Below are 22,724 nucleotides of genomic sequence, written 5' to 3' on the forward strand. Positions count from 1 at the left end.
TTGGTCTTCATGTGTGTATATCTTATACTGTGTTTGCTGTGTTTGTCTGTGTCTGTCTTGCACTGTTTGGTGAAGCCACAGCCCTCATTTCATTTTTAACATGTGCCTGCACATTGTTTTTAATGACAATAAAATTGAATTGAATTGAATTGAATCCTAACTACATCTAGGAAATTTGACCATATTACACCAATTCCTGCCTCCCTTCATTGGCTTCCTATCCATGTTAGATCAGACTTCTAGGTGCTTCTGCTGACTTATAAAATCTTAAATGGGCTGGCCCCATCTTACCTGTCTGATCTCATTAAACCGTACATTCCATCTCGAGCTCTTTTCTCAAAATACAGGGCTCCTGTGTGTACCCAAAGTTAAAAAGAAGTCAGCTGGTGGCAAGCCTTTTCCTATCAGGCCCCGTTCTTATGCAATAACCTGCCTGCTGCCATCAGACAATCAGAGTCTGCTGAATCCTTTGAATCCAGACTTAAAACTCATCTTTTTGTCTTAAACTACAATTAGTTGCCTTTAAGTTGAATGTTTCACAACCTGTACTGCATGGTGGGTCCGTTTCTGTCTCAATGAATTTACCAACCACTGTTCTGCCCACGAGATTATAGCATATAGCGTATAGATTATTGATTATATTCGAATCCCCGTGTTACCTCTGGCTTGGTCGGGCGTCCCTACAGACACAATTGCCTGTGTCTGCAGGTGGGATGCTGGATGTGGGTATGTGTCCTGGTCGCTGCTCTAGCGCCTCCTCTGGTCGGTCAGGGAGCCTGTTTAGGGGGGAGGGGGAAGTGGGGGGGAATAGCGTGATCCTCCCACATGCTACGTCCCCCTGGTGAAACTTCTCACTGTCAAGTGAAAAGAAGCGGCTGGTGACCCCACATGTATGGGAGGAGGCATGTGGTAGTCTGCAGCCTTCCCCGGATCAGTAGAGAGGGTGGAGCAGTGACTGAGACAGCTTGGAAAATAGGATAATTGGCCAAGTACAATTGGGGCGAAAAAGCGGGACACAAATCTAAAAAAAAAAAAAAGAAGAAAAAAAAGATTACTGACTATTTCAAACTGTTCCCTTCTCGCTCTCTTAACGATGTCTTCTCCTTTCTCTTCTGTGTGTGTGAATGGTGTGATGTGAGTCTTCCTTGTGTGCACCCGCAGTCCTCCTCCCAGGTCTCCATCGTGACGGTGGTCCCCACCTGGACACTGCTTGGCATCCCCCTCATCATATTTTCTTTTTATATTTTATAAAGCCATATAATTTTTTTTATCTTATTTCAATGGTACAGTTAAGGTCAAAATGATTAGCCCCCTTTATGAAATTAAACAAAACCCTTAACTTTTCCATGGAAATGACCATAACCAAAAGTGTTTATAGTTTAATCACTTCCAAAAGAACAAAGACAAAATCTCCACTAAGCTTGATTAAGATATTTTACTGATGCACTGAATTGAACCAAGAAAAAACAAAAATGACAAGGCCAAAATTATTAGCCCTCTGACAATTAATAGTCAATAGTGTAACCTTTCTGACACACAACTGACAACAACCTCTTATGGTAGTTCCTAACTAGGTTGGCACATGTCTCTTGAGGGATCTTAGCCCATTCTTCCGAGGTAAATTGTTCCAGCTCTTCCAAATTGCCTGGTTTTCGAGCATGGACATGAACCTTGAGCTGTCGCCACAGATTCTCAATAGGAGTCAGATCTGGGCTCTGAGAGGGTCACTCCAGCACCTTGATTTTGGTGTCCTTCAAAAAGTTTTGGACCAACTTGGATGTATGCTTCGGGTCATTGTCTTGCTGGAAGACCCAGCAGCGACCTAAATCTAGACTGGCAGCAGATTTCTTTAAACTATCCTTCAAAATGTCAACATAATCTTCTTTCTTCATGATCCCATGCACCCGACCAAGGTTCCCTGTGCCTGAAGCAGCAAAACAGCCCCACAGCCTTATGCTCCCACCACCATGTTTAACTGTGGCAACTGTGTTTTTAGGGTTGAAGGCCTCTCCCTTCCTTTGCCAAACAAAAGTAACATCCATGAGCCCAAACAGCTCAAGTTTAGTCTCATCAGACCAAAGGGCAGACTTCCAAACCTCATGTCCATGTTTCAAATGTTCACGGGCGCACTTCAGTCTGGCTCTGATGTGCCGCTGTGTGAGCAATGGAGTTTTTATTGGACGACCTTGAAGCCCACCACGATGAAGAGCCCTCACAACAGTCTTCCTTGAAACATCCAGTCCAGAAGAGGCCAGTTCAGCAACAGTCATCTTGGCAGAGATCCGGGGATTGTTATTGACCTCTCTGACTATATTTTCCTCTCCAAAGTTTTTGAAATCTTGCACTTTCGACCACGCCGAGGTTTGTTTCTAACACAATTTGTCTCCTTGCGCTTTGAAATGATGCAACGCACAGCTGTTCTAGACACTGTGAAACACTTGGAAATGGCAGTATAGCCTTCCCCCTTAAGATGAGCATCCGCTGTCTTCTTTCTGAGTTCCAGACTAGTTTCTTTACTTTTTGGCATGATGAAATTACTTCTTACCAAGAATTTAAGAGTAGTCCCTCTCAATCAAGTGTTAAAATGCCACTAGCCCTGTTCACTGGAGTCCCTTAAGTAAAGTTCAATGCTGACTGAATGATCGGGTGTGGTTTGAAAGCTGATTGATTGCTCAGGTGTGGTTTGAAAGCAAAAAAAATCACATGGGGGCTAATAATTTTGACTACCTCAATTTTCACTACATTTGGTATAAAGCAAACCTGAAGATTTATTTTACATTCCAAAATGTACCGAACAGGGGCCTTAACATTGATGAATGTTTTACTATGTAAAGTTTTATGAATGATGCAAACATTGGGCAGAATTTTAGGGAAATGTTCTATAGTTCCTTCAGGGCTAATAATTTTGACCTTAACTGTATATCCTTCTCTCACTCAGATGTGGGACTAATGTTTTTTGTTTTATTTTTGGCTACATGGTGATGGTGGTCACATGGCTCGGGTCCTGGGCTGTTCTGGTGGCGTCTGGACACTGCTTGGCATCCTCCTCATCACATTCTTCATATATTTTATAATTCCATTATAATTGTGTTATCCAGGTCCGCGGTGGCGTAGCGGTCTAAGCATCGGCTTGGTGTCGATGCAGTTGCCCACTGGGGACTGGGGTTCGCGCCCCGGTCTCGTCAGATCCGACTATGGCCGGACTCGATGAAGCAGCAATCATTGGCAACGCTGTCTTCGGGAGGGGGGCGGAGTCGGCTTGTGTTCGTCATGTGAATGCGTCTCTGTGTGTGTCGGAAAAACAGTGGTTCGGCTTGGATTCGCCTTGTCACGAAAGTGGGGAGGCGCTTTCCTTCGAGACTGCCGACCGGAGAGACGCAGTTGGCGAACGCATGCAATACGAGAGTGGGTGTTTGAATTAAAATAGGGATCAATTGGCCACTAAATTGGGAGAAAAAAGGGAAAAATCAGAAAAAAATAAAATAATAATAATTGTGTTATCCTCTTTCAATGTTCTATTGTGTAAATTGTGTAAACATAACATCATGCCACGTTGTGCGTCTTGGGAAAGAGATCCTCCTCTGTTGCTCTCCCTGAACTTTCTTCCTGTTGTTCCTCCCTGTTCAAGGTTTTTAGGGAGGTGTTCCTTATCCCATGTGAGGGTCTAAGGACAGGATGTGGTGTTGCTGTAAAGCCCCCTGAGCCAATTGTGTAATTTGAGATATTGGGCTATACAAATGAACTGACTTGTTGATTTGACCCCCATCCCTCCTCACCACTCGGAGTTATCTCAAACAAGCTAAGGATGCAGATAAAAGGGACTGACAAGATGTTACTATGTGGGAACACAAGTTCCCGCTTATCCAAACAAACCAAGAGCAATCTCCCTGGTAGGTAACAGAAGATGTATGGTTATTACCTGGTAGGTAACAGAAGATGTATGGTTATTACCTGGTAGGTAACAGAAGATGTGTGGTTACTACCTGGTAGTTAATAGAAGATGTATGGTTATTACCTGGTAGGTAACAGAAGATGTATGGTCATTACCTGGTAGGTAACAGAAGATGCATGGTTATTACCTGGTAGGTAACAGAAGATGTATTTTATTACCTGGTAGGTAACAGAAGATGTATGGTCATTACCTGGTAGGTAACAGAAGATGCATGGTTATTACCTGGTAGGTAACTGAAGATGTATGGTTATTACCTGGTAGGTAACAGAAGATGTGTGGTTACTACCTGGTAGTTAATAGAAGATGTATGGTTATTACCTGGTAGGTAACAGAAGATGTATGGTTATTACCTGGTAGGTAACAGAAGATGTGTGGTTACTACCTGGTAGTTAATAGAAGATGTATGGTTATTACCTGGTAGGTAATAGAAGATGTATGGTTATTACCTGGTAGGTAATAGAAGATGCATTTTATTACCTGGTAGGTAACAGAAGATGTATGGTTATTACCTGGTAGGTAATAGAAGATGTATTTTATTACCTGGTAGGTAACAGAAGATGTATGGTTATTACCTGGTAGGTAACAGAAGATGTATGGTTATTACCTGGTAGGTAATAGAAGATGTATTTTATTACCTGGTAGGTAACAGAAGATGTATTTTATTACCTGGTAGGTAACAGAAGATGTATGGTTATTACCTGGTAGGTAACTGAAGATGCATGGTTATTACCTGGTAGGTAACTGAAGATGTATGGTTATTACCTGGTAGGTAACTGAAGATGTATGGTTATTACCTGGTAGGTAACAGAAGATGTATGGTTATTACCTGGTAGGTAATAGAAGATGTATGGTTATTACCTGGTAGGTAACAGAAGATGTATGGTTATTACCTGGTAGGTAACAGAAGATGTATGGTTATTACCTGGTAGGTAACTGAAGATGTATGGTTATTACCTGGTAGGTAACTGAAGATGTATGGTTATTACCTGGTAGGTAACAGAAGATGTATGGTTATTACCTGGTAGGTAATAGAAGATGTATGGTTATTACCTGGTAGGTAACAGAAGATGTATGGTTATTACCTGGTAGGTAACTGAAGATGTATGGTTATTACCTGGTAGGTAACAGAAGATGTATGGTTATTACCTGGTAGGTAATCGAAGCTGTATGGTTATTACCTGGTAGGTAATAGAAGATGTATGGTTATTATCTGGTAGGTAATAGGTAACCATACATCTTCAACCCTCATCCTGAACACAGGTATGCTGCAGGGCTGTGCTCAGTCCAGCTCTCTTCACCCTTTTCACCCACGATTGCACCCCCATCCATTCCTCCAACACTATAGTGAAGTTTGCTGATGACACCACTATACTGGGACTCATAACCAACAATGAGGAGACACGCTACAGAGAGGAGGCTCAACATCTGGCTGGGTGGTGTTCAGACAATAACCTGGCCCTGAACACCAGTAAAACAAAGGAGATCATTGTGGACTTTAGGAGATCCAGGAAGACCCCCCCCCCCCACTGCACATAACCGGTGAAGGTGCATATTGTGGATAACATCAAATTCCTGGGAATCCACATAACCAAAGAACTCACATGGTCACTCAACACCTCCCACCTGGTGAAGAAAGCACAACAGAGGCTCTTCTTCCTCAGGACACTTAAAGAAGCCAATCTCCCTTCTCAGCTGCTGGTCAACTTTTACACAAGCACAACAGAAAGCATCCTCTGTCAGTGTGTCACAGTGTGGTTTGCCAGCTGCACAGCAGAGAACAGGAAGGACTTGGCCCGGGTGGTGAAGACAGCACAGAGGATTGTGGGAGCTGAATGCTGTGTATGCTGGCTGCCTACAGAGGAAAGCCGGCAACATCAGCAAAGACACAACATACCCAGATCACCATCTGTTCGTTCCCTTGCCATCAGGGAAAAGATACCGCACCATCAAAACCCGGACTAACAGGCTGAGGAACATCTTCATCCCCAGAGCTGTAGCCTCCATCATCCCCCACACACACACACACCTGCCTATAGCTGCTGTAGCCTCCACCCCCCCCCCTTCACACACACACCTGCCTATAGCTGCTGAGGACTAACTGCTACTAAAGCTGCTGCAATATGGACAACTATGTGCAATAACCTCATGCACTATTTTGAACTTTAAAAGCCGCTGCTGTCTTCTTTTGTCTCATCATCATGTTTACTACCTCACTTATTTTTATTACCTCACTTATTTATATTACCTCACTTATTTTTACTACCTCACTTATTTATACTACCTCACTTATTTATATTACCTCACTTATTTATATTACCTCACTTATTTTTATTACCTCACTTGTTTTTACTACCTCACTTATTTTTACTAAATGTTGTTTGTCCCGTTTTCATCTTGTTTTTAATCATTTCCCTTGTCTAGTGCTGCTGGTCTGACAGTCACCAAATGAAATTCCATTGTGTGTGCACAATGACAATAAAGTATCGTATCTTATCTGTAGTTAGCATTACAGAGCATGCGGACTACTAGGTCCACTAGGTCCAACTGGGTCCTTACCCCCCCCTTCAGCTCATGTCTCCCTCTGCTTATTGGGTATGGACCCTCTGCTGCTATTACAGCCCACCTCAGACAGCAAGGGGCAACTCCAAGGTCTGCAGTTCTTGTTCTGACCAGCTTCAGGAGGAACAAAGTGTACTCAAATGCACAACTACTTCATCTAATCTGACTCCAGCTGTACACCAGCAGCCATAGCCTGGCGCAAAAAAACTGGGTTGACAATACTCTTATCACAGTAAATATAGCCTTACTAAACATCATTTTTTTGGCAGGGAAAACATTTTAACCAATGATGTTATCATCAAGCACAATCACAATTTTGCTTTTAACTGAAACTTGGTGAGACCAATACACCAGTGCAACTGTTCTTACTGAGTCAACCCCTGCCAACTTCAGTTTGGTGAGTGAAACCAGACAGCATAAGAAAGGAGGTGGAGTTGCCATTTTGTTTAATGATTGCTGTTCATTGACTACAGTTCAGTGTTTAATACTAGAATCCCCCTCAATCTGGTCACGAAGATGAGGTCGCTAGGAATCAACACCCCATTGTGCAATTGGGCGTACAACTTTCTCACTGACCGGCCCCAGGTGGTTAGGGCAGGTGGCATAACCTCCGGAACATTGATCCTCAACACAGGTGCTCCTAAGGGTTGTGTGCTGAGCCCTCTGCTGTACAACATCTACACACGTGACTGCAAAGCCACGGACAGTTCCACCTCCATCATCAAATTTGCAAACCACGCAGTGGTAATAGGCCTGATTTCCAACAACAACGAACAGGCCTATCTGAACCACGTAGATGACCTGGCACAGTGGTGCCAGTCCAACAACCTTACCCTAAACGTCAGCAAGACCAAAGAAATGGTGGTGGACTTCAGGATACAGCAGGAGAAAGGATACAACCCACTAAAGATCAACGGGGAACCTGTGGAGAGGGTCTCCAGCTTTAAATACCTCAGCATACACATTGCTGAGGACCTCACCTGAACTCTTCACACTCAGCACACTCTAAAGAAGTCCAGACAGAGGCTCTACTTCCTCCGAAGGCTGAGGAAATTCAAGTTCTCACCCTCTATTCTGAAGACATTCTATTCCTCGGCTGTGGAGAGCGTCCTAATAGGTTGCATCACCGCCTGGTATGGAAACTGTTCTGCCCATGACCGAGTTGACCTGCAGAGAGTGGTGCGTTCAGCTGTATGCACTGGTGGTGCATTCAGCGTTTATATGTTCTGGTGGTGCGGCAACACCAGAACATCCCTCCCCATCCTGCAGGACACTTACACCAGAAGGGTGAGGACAAGAGCCAAGAAGATCATGAGCGACACTTCTCACCCTAACAACGGACTGTTCAGGCTATTGGGGTCTGGTAGACGCCTCTGTAGTCTTAGGGCCAAAACAGAGAGACTAAAGAGAAGTTTCTATCCACAGGCCATAAGAACTCTCAACATATACGACCTTTCACATACTTGAGACAGCTAGGTTTTTTGATTTTTATTTATTGTTTATTTTGACTTAAGAATGCACTGATCTTTTGTCTTTTATCTCTATATACTAGGCCTATGTCTTTTTTCACAGTGACAGATGGAGTATACCCCTTCATTTCACTGCATGTTTTACTTTGTATTTCTGTGCATGTGACAAATAAAGTACTTGAACTTAAACTTGATTCGCTCCAATGCAAGAAGATATCTAATGGAGATGTTGCTTCTTTTGAATATGTGGCTCTTCAGTTGAATTCCTCTTCTCGAGTTATAGTTCTAAATATCTACAGGCCACCTGAATACAACGCAAACTTTATTGATGACTTAAGTGAGCTGCTGTCTATAACCTGTATTGAATGTGACAGTGTAGTTACCGCTGGTGATTTAAACATCCATGCTGACAACCCCCAAGATAGAGGAACTACACAACTGTGTTGTGTTCTTGATAACTATGGACTGACTCAGCATGTGACGGAGCCCACACACAACAAGGGCCACCTCTGGACTTACTTATCTCCAAGGGTCTGAACATTTCTAAGGTTGTGGTGACTGGTGTTGCTCTCTCCGATCATTCCTATGTTTTCTTTGAGAGTACTATCTCCATGAACACAAATACTCAAAAATAGGTAATCACAAAACGGCATATCACTGAAAACACCAGTGAAATATTTATTCAGGCTTTCTCTTCCACACCCACCCTCTCTCAGGTCTCAGTCAGTGAGCTCGTAGACAATTTCAATTCTAAAATTACAGATGTTCTGTCCACGGTGGTGTAGCGGTCTAAGCATCGGCTTTGTGTCGATGCAGTTGCCCACTGGGAACCGGGGTTCGCGCCCCGGTCTTGTCAGATCCGACTATGGCCGGACTCGATGAAGCAGCAATAATTGGCAACGCTGTCTTCGGGAGGGGGGCGGAGTCGGCTTGTGTTCGTCACATGAATGCGTCTTTGCGTGTGTAGGAAAAAGCAGTGGTTCGGCCTGGATTCGCCTTGTCACAGAAGTGACGAGGCATTTCCTTCAAGACTGCAGGCTGGAGAGATGTAGTTGGTGCACGCACGTAGTACAAGGGTGGGTGTTTGAGCTTAAAAAAAAAGAAAGAAAAAGGGATCGATTGGCCACTAAATTGGGAGAAAAAAAGGGAAAAATCAGAAATAAATGTAAAAAAATTACAGATGTTATCGATGCCACTGCAGCCGCTAAGGTGAAAGTGGTCTCTGATAAGAAAAGATCTCCACGGAGATGTGCCCCGATGGTCAGAATAGAAAAAAGAGAGTGTCGTAAAGTTGAACGCAGGTGGAGAAAAACAAATCTTATTGCTCATTATGAACTCTATAGAGAGACTGCGCATTTATAATTTGGAACTGAGAAATGCAAGGCGGTCCTACTTCTCTGACATCTTTGCCAAACATCATAATAATGCACATGCCTTGTTTGCTACTACCAACAGGTCAACAAACCCTCCTGTGGTAGTAGTCCCCGAATTTCTACCTACCAGGTCCTGCAATGAATTTCCCTCCTTCTTCAATGACAAAATTCAGAAAATTAGACTGGCAGTCAGTGCCTCCATACAAGGCACAGAGTTTGTGCTGTCTCTGTGTCCACCTAAATTTAATTCAAAGTCATGATACAATTTGATCCCATCAACCATAAAAACTTGGGGGACATTATACATCTGAAATCTTCCTCCTGCTGCCTTGGTATTCTGCCAACAGGCTTTTTTATAAAAATGTTCTAATTGCATGGCCTCAGATCTACAAATTGTCAACACATCTTTTCTCTCGGGTTTCTTCCTACAAGCCCTGAAAACTGCAGTCATCAAGCCACTCTTAAAAAATAATAATCTAGACACTTCACTAATGAACAATTGTAGGCCCATATCAAACCTCCCATTTCTAAATAAAATCCTTGAAAACGCTGTTTTCCAGCAGCTGAACAACCTCTTGGTACTAAATAACTATTCTAATGTCTTCCAGTCAGGATTTCGACCACAGCATAGCACTGAGACTGCTCTTGTTAAGGTCTTCAATGACAGCCACTTAAACACAGTGGCAGAATCTCAGTCCTACTATTATTGGATCTCAGTGCTGCATTTGACACAGTTGACTACAACATATTACTGAACCGACTGAAAAACTGGATGGGACTTTCTGGCAAAGCACTAAACTGGTTTGAATCCTACTTAAAGGACAGGGACTGCTTTGTGTCTATAGGTAATTACAAATCTGAGAGGATAAAAATGACCTGTGGAGTTCCCCAACGCTCCATTCTGGGGCCGCTTCGGTTTAACATCTATATGCCCCCACTAGTCCAGATTATGGACAACAACAAAATATGTTACCATAATTATGCAAATGATACACAGATTTACATTAACCCATCACCAGGGGACTACAATCCCATACAAGCACCGAGTAAGTACATTGAACAAATCAACGATTGGATGTCTCAGAATTTTCTTCAATTAAACAAAGATAAAACTAGTCTGCGGTGGTGTAGCGGTCTAAGCATCGGCTTAGTGTCGTTGCAGTTGCCCACTGGAGACCGGGGTTCGCGCCTCGGCCTCGTCAGATCTGACTATGGCCGGACTCGATGAAGCAGCAATCATTGGCAACGCTGTCTTCGGGAGGGGGGAGGAGTCGGCTTGTGTTCGTCACATAAATGCATCTCTGTGTGTGTCGGAAAAAAGCAGTGGTTCGGCCTGGATTCGCCTTGTCACGAAAGTGCTGACGCGTCTCCTTTGAGACTGCCGGCCGGAGAGACGGAGTTGGCGAACGCATACAGTACGAGGGTGGGTGTTTGAATTAAAATAGGGGGGAACGATTGGCCACTAAATTGGGAGAAAAAGGGAAAAATCAGAAATAAATTTAAAAATAAAAAAACAAAGATAAATCTGAAGTAATTTTCTTTGGAGCCAAGGAAGAATGATTAAAAGTTAGCGCTCAGCTATAATCGGTAATGTTAAAAACCACAAACCAAGCCAGACTGGATATATATAGCCACATTAAGATAATTACAAGGTCAGCCTACTATCACTTGAAGAATATATCAACAATTAAAGGATTTATGTCTCATCAGGATTTGGAAAAATCTGTCCGTGCATTACTCTTCACTTGACTTGACTACCGTAATGGCGTCTTTATAGGTCTCTATAAAAAAAACGATCAAATGCTGCAGCTGATTCAGAACGCTGCTGTTCGAGTCCTTACTAAGATCAAAAGAGTGGATCACTTCACTCCAGTCCTGAGGTCGCTACATTGGCTTCCTGTCCATAAAAGAATTGATTTTAAAACTCTGCTCTTGGTTTATGAAGCACTGAATGGTTTAGGTCCGAAATACATTTCTAATCTTCTGCTACGCTATGAACCAACCAGACCTCTCAGATCATCTGGGACAGGTCTGCTTTCTGTCCCCAAAGTCAAAACTAAATATGGACATGCAGCTTTCAGTTTTTATGCACCACATATCTGGAACAAACTCCCTGAAAACTGCAGGTCTGCTGCAACTCTCAGTTCTTTTAAATCAAGGCTGAAGACTTTCCTGTTTGCCGCTGCCTATGATTAACTAAAATTTGAAGCTTTTATCATCTTACACTGCAGTGTAACTTTTACTCTTTTTGTTTTTAAATGTCCTTTTATTTTGTCTTAATGCCTTTTATGTTTTATGTAAAGAAGTTTGAATTGCCTTGTTGCTGAAATGTGCTGTACAAATAAATTTGCCTTTTCTATGTTGATTAATTATATCAATTATATTATTGATACTGATTTTTTTATTGAGAATTCAGAATTGCGTGTATATGACTTTCTGTCTACCTGTGGGAGCTCGGTGGTTTGCTGTTGCTGTGGTCAGAACTGGGCGGCACAGTAGTGGATGGGGCAGGGCAGCAGTCTCTTGCTCCATTGAGAGCTAGGAGCAGAACAATGCAGAAGGGTCAGTCCACTAGGCGCTGAGAGCAGGAAGGGTCAGCATGACTAAAAACAAGAGGATATTTGATTGATACACCTTTGTTTCTTCTTTTACAATAAAATGATTGTCTCATTTGATTTAGTCCCCACTTAGAAAGAGAGGAAAAGAACACTATCAAATCCAACTTATCTATCTATATCTATCTCTGTCCATCCATCCATCCATCCATCCGGACTTGACTTTGATGGATGGATGGATGGATGGATGGATGGATGGATATCCATCGACCCATCAAAGTCAAGTCCGGTTTATCTGTATAGCCATAAAACACAGAGAAGGCTTTACAATCACACTACATTCCCTGATAACAGATAGATACATCAAACAACACAATAGTGTGAGCCATATCCTTAATCCCGACTGGGGTGAGGGTAAACTCATCATCCCTCATCAGAAAAAAAACCCCTTCATTAGTGTCCATAAAACATGATGAGAGTTCAGTATCAAAAAAAAATCACAGTTGTAGAATAGAGTCTTTGTCTTCACCTGGCTGTAGACAGCAGCTGAGCGTGCGGGGCAGAGCCAGCATCTTCATGCCCTCCAGAAAGGCCCTCCTCTTCATTAGCTCCTCCAGGAAGGAGAGCCGGTGCTGGGCAAAAGGGAAGATGGCCTGCAGACTCCACTGGCTCAGCAGGAGGTCTACCACATGATACAAACTCAAGACAACAGAAAACAGCCAGTTTTGAGCACACATACAAATGTCAACTGAAATATAAACTGGGGGAAAAAATAATAATAATAAAAAAAATTATGGTTAACCACTGTATTTATAACTAAATTGAAATCTAGTTGAAAAACCAAATCCAAACTTGACGTTAGGAAGAACTTACTGATGGCTGTGGTGGGCTCTGTTCCTGGGGTGGAGTGCCACTGAACCCAAAGGAACATGGATTACCTTCCCCCAGGAGGAAGAGGATGGAGAGGATGAAGGAGGGGAGGAGGAGGCAATAGGGCCTGGCTGGCTCCTCTCACTGTCAGCCAGAGCAGTGAAGTCCACCTTCAGCACACAGAGATGTCTGGCGGTAAGGAAGAGGAGGGAGGGGACACTGAACATCTCTCCTGAGTCTGAGGACATTTTCTGGGAGAAAATGTCAGTCAGGAGGGGTTTGAGGTCTGGTCGTGGGCTGGGGTGGTCAGGGGAGGGGGACGTGAGGAGGAGGAGGTGGGCGGGATAACCTCCCTGTGCTCCCTGACACTCTTCCAGCTCCCAGGAACTGAGCAGCGAGCGGGTGAAGAGCAGAGGATTCTGGGTTGGCTCCTGATGAGCCGCGGTGAGCTGGTTAGGAAGGAGAGGAGGACCAGTTAATCACAACTGGTGAAGTAGAAAGGGTTAATCAGTTAACACCATCTAATTGATGCTAATGACCTGAAACGGAGAATAAAGCAAAGGTGAACACCCATGTGACTCCGAGGAGCTCAGGCTGATGTCATCAGGATCTCTCTGAGGTATGAAAATGCACCAGGAAGAGACTCTGATTTAAAAACTCTCTGGTACAACTGCTTTACCTTGTCCCATGCTAATGCTTTGGACTCTCTTAATTTCTAGTTCTTCTATTTACATTACAATCCCGAAGGGACTTCCGGTTTGCCGATGGAGTAGTCAGACGCATACTGAACGCGCGCTCCCAGATCAATCACAAATTTCTCACCAAATAACTTGTTAACTCGATATCTACCAGCATAAAGGATAGATGAGTGGGAGAATAATCACCAAAGGCCACAAAAGAGAGGAAACCATGTCTAAAACTCGATATAACAGCACCTTGGTCCCGGCGGTGAAAGTTAGCAACGCCGACACAGAGCATGCTAACAAACGTAGCGAAGCTGCCGCCAATGTCCAGAGGAGTCCAGGAATGAGCACAGGCCCCAAAGACATAATTAGGGTGATAAAAGAGTTAAAAACTCTCAAGGGTATATACACTCCATACATAGTTTGTGGGTTTTTATTTTTACCTTTTTATATGGATTACAGTCCATAGAGTGGAGGAAGGTGCACACGACTTCCACAATCTCAGTTCAGTTCCACAATCTACCCAGACCATACACAAACTCACAGACAAGCCGCAACCAGCAGTATGTCAGAGACCATAGACAGATCAGTACATGGGCAAGAGATGCACACCGGCACCCTCGTGTGGCCATGCATGCAGACTCACACGAGGACCAGGCAAAGGACAAAAACTCACATGAGTTAAAAGAATGGAATAAACAAATTAAGCATCCCAACATGCATTGCACGTTACATTCCAATACAACATTCAGTGAATGCATAGGCCCACAAGCCATGTGAAAAATAGACAAAGGTATAAACCAACTACTGTGGTTTAAAACAAAATAAAGCATTTATTTAAAATGACTACTCTTGGTATTTAACAGCCTGATAGCAGAAGGAATGAAGGACTGAGGTTGGCGAAGAAGAAGTGGGATAGTCAGAGAGGTGAAGAAAGTAGACAGGAGTACAAGGAGATGCAGTGTAAAGTGAAGAGAGAGGTGGCAAAGGCAAAAGGCGTATGGTGAGTTGTATGATAAGTTAGACACTAAGGAAGGAGAAAAGGACTTGTAACGATTGGCTAGACAGAGGGACCGAGCTGGGAAGGATGTGCAGCAAGTTAAGATGATCAAGAATAGAGATGGAAATATGTTGACAAGTGAGGAGAGTGTTGAGAAGGTGGAAGGAGTACTTTGAGGGCCTGATGAATGAAGACAATGAGGGAGAGAGAAGGTTGGATGATGTGGGGATAGTGAATCAGGAAGTGCGACGGATTAGCAAGGAGGAAGTGAGGGAAGCTATGAAGAGGATGAAGAGTGGAAAGGCAGTTGGTCCTGATGACATACCTGTGGAGGCATGGAGATGTTTAGGAGAGATGGCAGTGGAGTTTTTAACTAGATTGTTTAACACAATCTTGGAAAGTGAGAGGATGCCTGAGGAGTAGAGAAGAAGCATACTGGTACCAATTTTCAAGAATAAGGGTGATGTGCAGAACTGTAACAACTACAGAGCAGCCACAGCATGAAGATATGGGAAAGAGTAATAGCAGCTAGGTTAAGAGGAGAGGTGGTGATCAGCAGCAGCAGTATGGTTTCATGCCACGAAAGAGCACCACAGATGTGATGTTTGCTTTGAGAATGTTGAATGAGAAGTATAGAGAAGGTCAGTGTGTCTTTGTGGATTTGGTATATCAGAGTGGTGCAGGATATGTGTAAGGACCTCTAAAATCTATTGTACATACTTTGTGGTACTTCATTTACCAGCATGCTTTGTGTCTTGGACATTTCCTATGTTCTTGTGGGTTTCTGAACATGTGGACCAATGGAATGTATTTGTTCTTTGTATTTTTATTTCAATTTTGTTATTAGCCAATGACGTGGTGTGGAGTTGTTATGCCCGCAAAATCGCGAGGTTCGTAACGGTCGATCTCCTCACAGAAAGGGAGGAGTTTGAGATTCCAAGCGAGTGCTCCGAGGAGAGATGTCCATTTTTTTCTACTGCTCCGTCTCACGTACCAGTTTCGCGGAGACTTTAAACACAGCCCGTATACTAGGCCCGTATGCTTGCTGGTGGGGTTTGTTTTACTATGACGATTATTTTGTTTATGCCCCATAGCCAGTGTCGCCGCTAGCTAGCTAAGTGGATTTAGCATCCAGTGCTAGTGTGTTTGCAGACTAGAGTTGTGGAGGCTAGCCAGAAGTCATCGGGCTGCGCTGGACGGTGATCTAACTAGGGGAGCCGCTCTGCTCCATTCCTGGGACCTGTCTGCTGTTCAAAGAGGACTCGCTTCATCTGGACCCACCAGATGACCACCATCTTCGCCAGGGTTTTCTGAACATTGCAACCTGTGGCCATCTTGCGGGTGGCTGCCTTGCCCTCCGCTCAGAGAGCTGCTTTATGTGCACCAACGGGCCCCAAAGGAAAGCGCTGGGTATTTTTGTGTTCTTTTGCTACTTTTCTTCCTGTTTATTGGGACCGGTTGCCACACCCTGTGTAATTCCAACTAATGTTTATTTAATCAACAACAATACACTCTTGGGGTACTCTCTCTCTCTCTCTCTCTCTCTCTCTCTCTCTCTCTCTCTCTCTCTCTCTCTCTCTCTCTCTCAGTATTATCAAATAAATCCTATTATTATTAATTATATTTCGGGTGTATTGGCAGCTCATTTTCCGCTTATGCAAAGCCTAGGTTACTTTTAGAGTGATGTTAATAAGCTTGTACAGTAATTCAGTACACATCAGGGTTATAATATCTGCATTAACCACGTTTGTTTCATTCTGGGAAGATACACCATTCACTAGCCTTAGGTAAGTGTAGTATTTTCACAGTGGAGGCACCGCGCTACTAAATTGATTATTATCTTGGTTAATTATTTCTATTATCATTCATCACTAATATTGTCATTAGGGGCACTAGCCTACTAGTACACAGGAGGTTCAGCCAGCTCACCATTCCACCGCTGAGAACTCAGGATCCTGTTGTGCTATTGAATTGTATTGTAACACTTTAGTAACTGGTAGCATTAGGCTTTTGTCTTGTTTAAATGTGCTTGGCGTTTCCCGCCAGTGAAAAAGGGGTTACATATGTAGGAGGGCAGTGTGACAATGGTGAGGTGTGCCGTTGGAATGACAGATGCGTTCAAGGTGGAGGTGGGATTACATCAAGGATCGGCTCTGAGCCCTTTCTTGTTTGCAATGGTGATGGACAGGTTGACGGAGGAGATCAGGCAGGAGTCTCCATGGACTATGATGTTTGCGGATGACACTGTGATCTGTAGTGAGAGTAGGGTGCAGGTTGAAGAGAGCCTGGAGAGGTGGAGGTATGCACTGGAGAGAAGAGGAATGAAAGTCAGTAGGAGCAAGACAGAATACATATGCGTGAATGAGAGGGAGGACAGATGCAAGGAGTAGAGGTGATGAAAGCACATGAGTTTAAATACTTGGGATCAACTGTCCAAAGTAACGGGGAGCACAGAAGAGAGGTGAAGAAGAGAGTGCAGGCAGAGTGGAGTGGGTGGAGAAGAGTGTCAGGAGTGATTTGTGACAGAAGGGTACCAGCAAGAGTTAAAGGGAAGGTTTACAAGATGGCAGTGAGACCAGCTAAGCTGTATGGTTTGGAGACAGTGGCACTGACGAAAAGACAGGAGGAGGAGCTGGAGGTGGCAGAGTTGAAGATGCTAAGATTTTCATTGGGAGTGATGAAGAAGGACAGGATTAGGAACAAGTAGAGGGACAGCTCAGGTTGGACGGTTCGGAGACAAAGCAAGAGAGACAAGATTAAGATGGTTTGGACATGTGTGGAGGAGAGATGCTGGGTATATTGGGAAAAGGATGCTGAATATGGAGCTGCCAGGGAAGAGAAAAAGAGGAAGGCTGAAGAGGAGGTTTATGGATGTGGTGAGGGACGACATGCAGGTGGCTGGTGTGACAGAGGAAGATGCAGAGGACAGGAAGAGATGGAAATGGATGATTCACTGTGGCGACCCCTAACGGGAGCAGCCAAAGGTAGTAGTGGTAGGTTAGTGTTTTGTAAGACTTTGCCAGGAAAAATTATAGGGTGCATAGTGTTTTCCATCTTCATCATAGCAGCCAAATGAGAAAGACTAAGGCAGGTAGTGTTGAATTTGAGGAAATGAAGCTGTTGTGACTAACAAGCAGATATGACAGAACAAGCTGGTAAAGAAACCTTTACCAACAGATAAAAGTACAACATCAGTAAGTAAAACTCACATTCAATCAGGGTTTTTTGGTTTGTTTCTGACACAACAGCACCGCTGAATCTCATTTATCTTGAATGGAACTCAAACAACACTCACCTTGCTAACACCTACATAGGACATAAACTGTTAAAATAAAACTAGGAGATTCAGGATTATATCTTTAATTTTAAGAGGTATGTGGTATAACAGCAGTTCTGTTGTTTTACCTTCAGTTGGAGCAGAGTTGTGAGTTGTGTTCGGGTCTCTCTGAGGTTCTGCGGGTCAGAGAAGAGGTACCAGTGAGCTCTTCCAGACCGGACTCCCAGAGCCAGGCAGGAGTCAGGGAGGTCGGTCTTGGATGAAAGGACAACCTCCGTGTAAGGGACCAGGAGGTCTTTCTGGAGGCTGGAGAGAACCTCCTCTAGACCTGGACTCCACTCCCTCTCTGAGAACATCAGGAGAGATAACCTTCCATCATTATCTGTTCACAAGTTTAATTGACCTGTGTACAAAGTGTACAATGACCTGCTCCTCTCTACCGACTCTGGTGATTGCCATTCTAATTGTTCTTGACCTCAGCGCAGTGTTCAATGCTGTGGATCAGGAAATTTTAACAGACTGTCTCCAGTATGGGCTTGGTATTGATGGCCCTGCCTTGAAATGGTTCACATCCTACATTGGCCATCAAACAGGACAGGGACAGACTACAACAGACAGTTAGGTCTGCAGAGAAAATCATTGGTGTCAACCTGCCCTCCATTCAGGACTTATACACCTCCAGACTCAGGAAACGGGCAGGCAACATCACTGCAGACCCATCACACCCTGGTCACAACCTATTCCAACTCCTCCCCTCTGGCAGGTGCTACAGAGCACTGTACCCAAAAACACCCAGATATAAAAAGTTTCTTTCCACGGGCTGTCATTCAAATGAACACTTAAAACTGTCAATAAAGCCAACCATGTTGTATATACTGTACTGTACATGTTGTATATACTGTACTGTACATTGTACGTATACTGGTACACTCTGTCATGTCCATCTACTTCAGGCATGTATGTAAGTAACCTGCTAAGATCTATTTCAACATCTCTGATATATTCTCTGCACCACTGCACCTTATCACCTCTTATTTCGCCTGTATATAGTCAATCATTGTATACATATCTAAAGATTGTTGTGTTGTTATATTGTTATTAAATGTTAAGTACACTGAGAGAGCCATGAAACCAGAGTCAAATTCCATGTTTGTGCAAACCTACTTGGCTAATAAACATGATTCTGAAAAATAGAATCTTCCATTAACTGAAAAATTTTCCTCTCCGTCAGCTCATCTCTCCTGCAGGGTCCCACATGGTTCTATCCTGGGTCCCATTCTTTTCTCGACATGCATGCTTCCCCTTGGTCAAATCATTCAAAAATATGACATTTCCTTTCACTGTTATGCTGATGACGCTCAGCTTTATCTGCCCCTGAAACTAAACAATTAGTCCAATCTAGTCAGCATCTTGAAGTGCCTTGAGAACATAAAGTGCTGGATGGCACAAGACTTCCTAAAGCTGAATGAAGACAAATCTGAAGTTGTACTATTTGGCCCCCCTGACTCCATTAAAGCATTTACCAACAGTCTGGCAACTGTCCACCTATGTCAAAGTTCATGCCAAAAACCCTGGTGTGATTTTTTTTGGGGGGAGGGTCCCCCTTTTTCTCCTCAATTGTACCAGGCCAATTACCCCACTCTTTTGAGCTGTCCTGGTCGCTGCTCCACCCCCTCTGCTGAGCCGAGGAGTGCTGCAGACTATCACTTGTCTCTTGTCTCTTCTGATACATGTGGAGTCGCCAGGCGCTTCTTTTCTCTTTTCACCTGACAGTGAGGAGTTTTGTCAGGGGGACATAGTGCGTGGGAAGATCCCGCAATTCCCCCTCCCCCCCCAAACAGGCGCCCCGACTGACCAGAGGAGGCGCTAGTGCAGTGACCAGGACACACACCCAGACACGGCCAATTGTGTCTGTAGAGACGCCCGACTAAGCTGGAGGTAACAGGGATTTGATCTGGCAATCCCCGTGTTTGGTGTGATATTTGATTCCGCCTTCAAGTTTGACAAGAAGGTTAATGCCATAGTGAAAGCCAGTTTTTCCAGCTACGTGCTATTGCCAAAATCAAGTCGTTTCTCTCTTAAAGATCTCGAGAAACTCATCCACACTTGATATCCTCCTGCTTGGACTACTGCAACGCCATGTATTTTGGGATTAATCAGTTGTCCCTGTCCTGCCTGCAACTGGTCTCTAGAATGCTGCAACCTGGCTCCTGACAGGTACCCGGAGGAGACCATATTACCCCTATAATGGCCTCTCGCCACTGGCTGCCTGTACGGTTCAGAATTGATTCTAAGGTTCTTCTATTTGTTTATAAAGCCCTAAATAGGCTGGCCTCGTCTTTTATAGTAGAACTTTTAACCCTCTATTCCACCTCCAGGTCCTTCAGGTCAACTGATTTTGACTCCCGGCTGTCCTGTGATCTTAACTTAAGCTGAGGGATGACCACATCCTTGCAGTTGCAGCCCATAGACTGTCGAACCATATTCCCCTCCCTATCAGACTCCCCTCAATCATGTCTTTTAAGTCCTTGCTAAAAACTGATTTTTATTCTCCAGCTGGCTGGTACCTATGTCCATGTGTTGTTTATTTGTGCCTCCGAGCTATGTGCCTTGTTGTCTATGTCTTCTTGTATTTGTGTTTTAGCTACCTGCTCTGGTCTGTATAGCACTTTGGTCAATGTGGGCTGGTTTTAAATGTGCTCTATAAATAAATGTGACTTGACATGACTTTGACCTTTTGCAAAATGACTGACAGTAATGTACCCATCAGCACTTGGCAACCATCCTCTGACCTCCAACTATGATCAACAGAAATACAACAACTTTAATACAACAAAGGACAGAGTAACAGATGAGTAAACGACAGAGGTAAAGGAAAGAAAAATGGTGAAAAATTGTTGCTGAGAAAAATGTTCAAGTCATATTATCTTGAGTGACTGAAGGACAAACTATCTTTAATTTTTCCTGCAGAATTGTCTTCTGTATTTGTATAGGAACACAATTTCCATTAAATAAACCATCAACAGACTCACTTCCATCTATTCAGAGGTAAGTTATCTACAGTCACTTTAGTGTTTTTACTGTGTTGTGATATTTAAGTTTAAACCAACCCATAATAATAATAGAGGTCCATCTTAAAAGTCAGTTGGACATAGCAACAGTATTAAGGGAGACTGATCTCATGGGACTCTAGAAGTTGTGCTCTGATAGAGACAGTAGAGATGAGTGACATTATAGAGCCGGAGAAATCTGGACACCTTTACTAGAATGACCAGGATTTCACTCCTACCTAGAACGACCATAGGCGGTCAAAATGACCGCCGCGGTTTTTAAACTCTATATTGTGTCAAGATAAATACCAAGTAGAGATATTAATGCATTACATATGTTAGTATGTCTGTTATGAAACTGACACCAAAATTAACATTTTAACAACTTTTAATACTATTTTTAAACAATTTAAAATGGCCCAGTCCAACACCTGTAAATCCTGCAACGCCTTGGTGGTAGTCATGGTGTGTCTGTAACGGCGTCTGTAACCAGACATGGTGGACATAATCACAAACCAAGTTAAGACTATTTGTTTGCACTAAAGGATGCTAGTGTGTTTCTAGGACAGAGCAACGAACTTCACGAAGGAAATGACGCCACCAACACATGTCATAAATACTGACATGACGCACACCATCACGCATGAGACGGTCATGTTGACAGCTCATGGTCGTTTTAGGTAGATCTGATCTTAACTTTATTTTGTGTAGTTGATGTAAAGCTGATTTTATTGCAAATATATGCATTTTAGGAGAATTCAGGGGGCGGCAGGTCTGTATCTTTTTTCCCCCACAAAGTTATCAGACTTTGACTATTCAGAACAGTCATAACGAGGTCTTGGTGGTTCCAGTAAAAGCAGTTGTTTCCTCAGACTGTCGGCATCACATCTCAGAAGTGTGTGGACATGATGAGCAGTGTGCAGGTTTATCACTACGGGCAGCATTTAAGATGTGCTGTTACTGCGACTGTTAAATGTGTTTACCTGTGTCCTCATTGGTCAAGGTGGAGTCAGCTGGTATGTAAAACAGTCCCAGGACTTTGTCAGTCAAAACCAGACACCCCCCCCTCTGCTCCATGTTGTTCTCCACCCGAACACAGAGGCACCACAGGACCCCGCTAATCTGCACCCCGTTCTGCTCCTCACACACCTTCTCCTGGGCCTCCTGGCCCTGTGCGTCCACTAGAGGAGCAGGGAGAGAGGTGGAGGTGGTGTGTGAGGAGACCGAGGCCTCCTCCAAAGAGTCATCCAGGCCCATCTCAAAGTACCCGTCCCCGGGGCATGAGCTGGGACTAGTAGCAGACAAACAGGAAGAAACAAAGTTTGTGTTTTTATGCAGTATGCAGTAGTACGAAGAACACGATCTAGAACACAGCACATTCATGCCACAATGAAATCAGTACATTTACATGCACACTAGTATCCTGGTTCTGATCAGGTTGTGCAACATCCCACTTGTGTGTTGGTGCATGTAAACACCATATCCTGGTTACAGAAACCCAGATAAGCCCTGATCGTGGTTTTAAGAACTCTGAAAATACAAAATGGCTTCCTCCAAAAGAAACCAGGGCACCGTGGCATGTTAATAATATCTTATGCATTCTTCTGACTGCTCTCTGCTAGCTGTGCAGCCCAGCGCATCACCAGACTTGATGACGGACTAGCAAAACAAAAGACGGCGGTAGTAATGAAAAAGCTAAATATAACATGGAACAACAACAACAACAATAATAATAATACATTTTATTTATAAAGCACCTTTCAATGTACATGTACTCCAAAAAGTGCTGCCACGTATAAATGAGTGTAAGAGTACAGGTTAAAAAAAGAGTTTCTAGATACAGAAGAACATGCAGAGATGCTAACACAATAAACACAATAAACACAAACTGAGTCAATAAGCACTGAAAGCGACAGAAAGCCTCGGGAGCTCCGAT

General features: G+C 43.6%; 1 protein-coding gene across 1 annotated transcript in view; it reads right to left on the reverse strand.

The window, feature by feature from the left end:
• The window catches only part of nisch (nischarin), a 96,617-nt gene that overhangs the window by 29,397 nt on the left and 44,496 nt on the right, over positions 1-22,724 (reverse strand). Inside the window, exons 17-21 of the mRNA XM_056273546.1 lie at positions 21,772-22,079; positions 17,867-18,084; positions 12,782-13,227; positions 12,438-12,607; positions 11,798-11,891 (exon numbers count right to left, since the gene is read on the reverse strand). Of these exons, the coding sequence (XP_056129521.1) occupies positions 11,798-11,891; positions 12,438-12,607; positions 12,782-13,227; positions 17,867-18,084; positions 21,772-22,079 (1,236 nt within the window). The remainder of the gene's footprint in view (positions 1-11,797; positions 11,892-12,437; positions 12,608-12,781; positions 13,228-17,866; positions 18,085-21,771; positions 22,080-22,724) is intronic.

Source organism: Lampris incognitus, chromosome 2 (genome assembly GCF_029633865.1).
Source record: "Lampris incognitus isolate fLamInc1 chromosome 2, fLamInc1.hap2, whole genome shotgun sequence".
In the NCBI taxonomy this organism is placed as follows: Eukaryota; Metazoa; Chordata; class Actinopteri; order Lampriformes; family Lampridae; genus Lampris; species Lampris incognitus.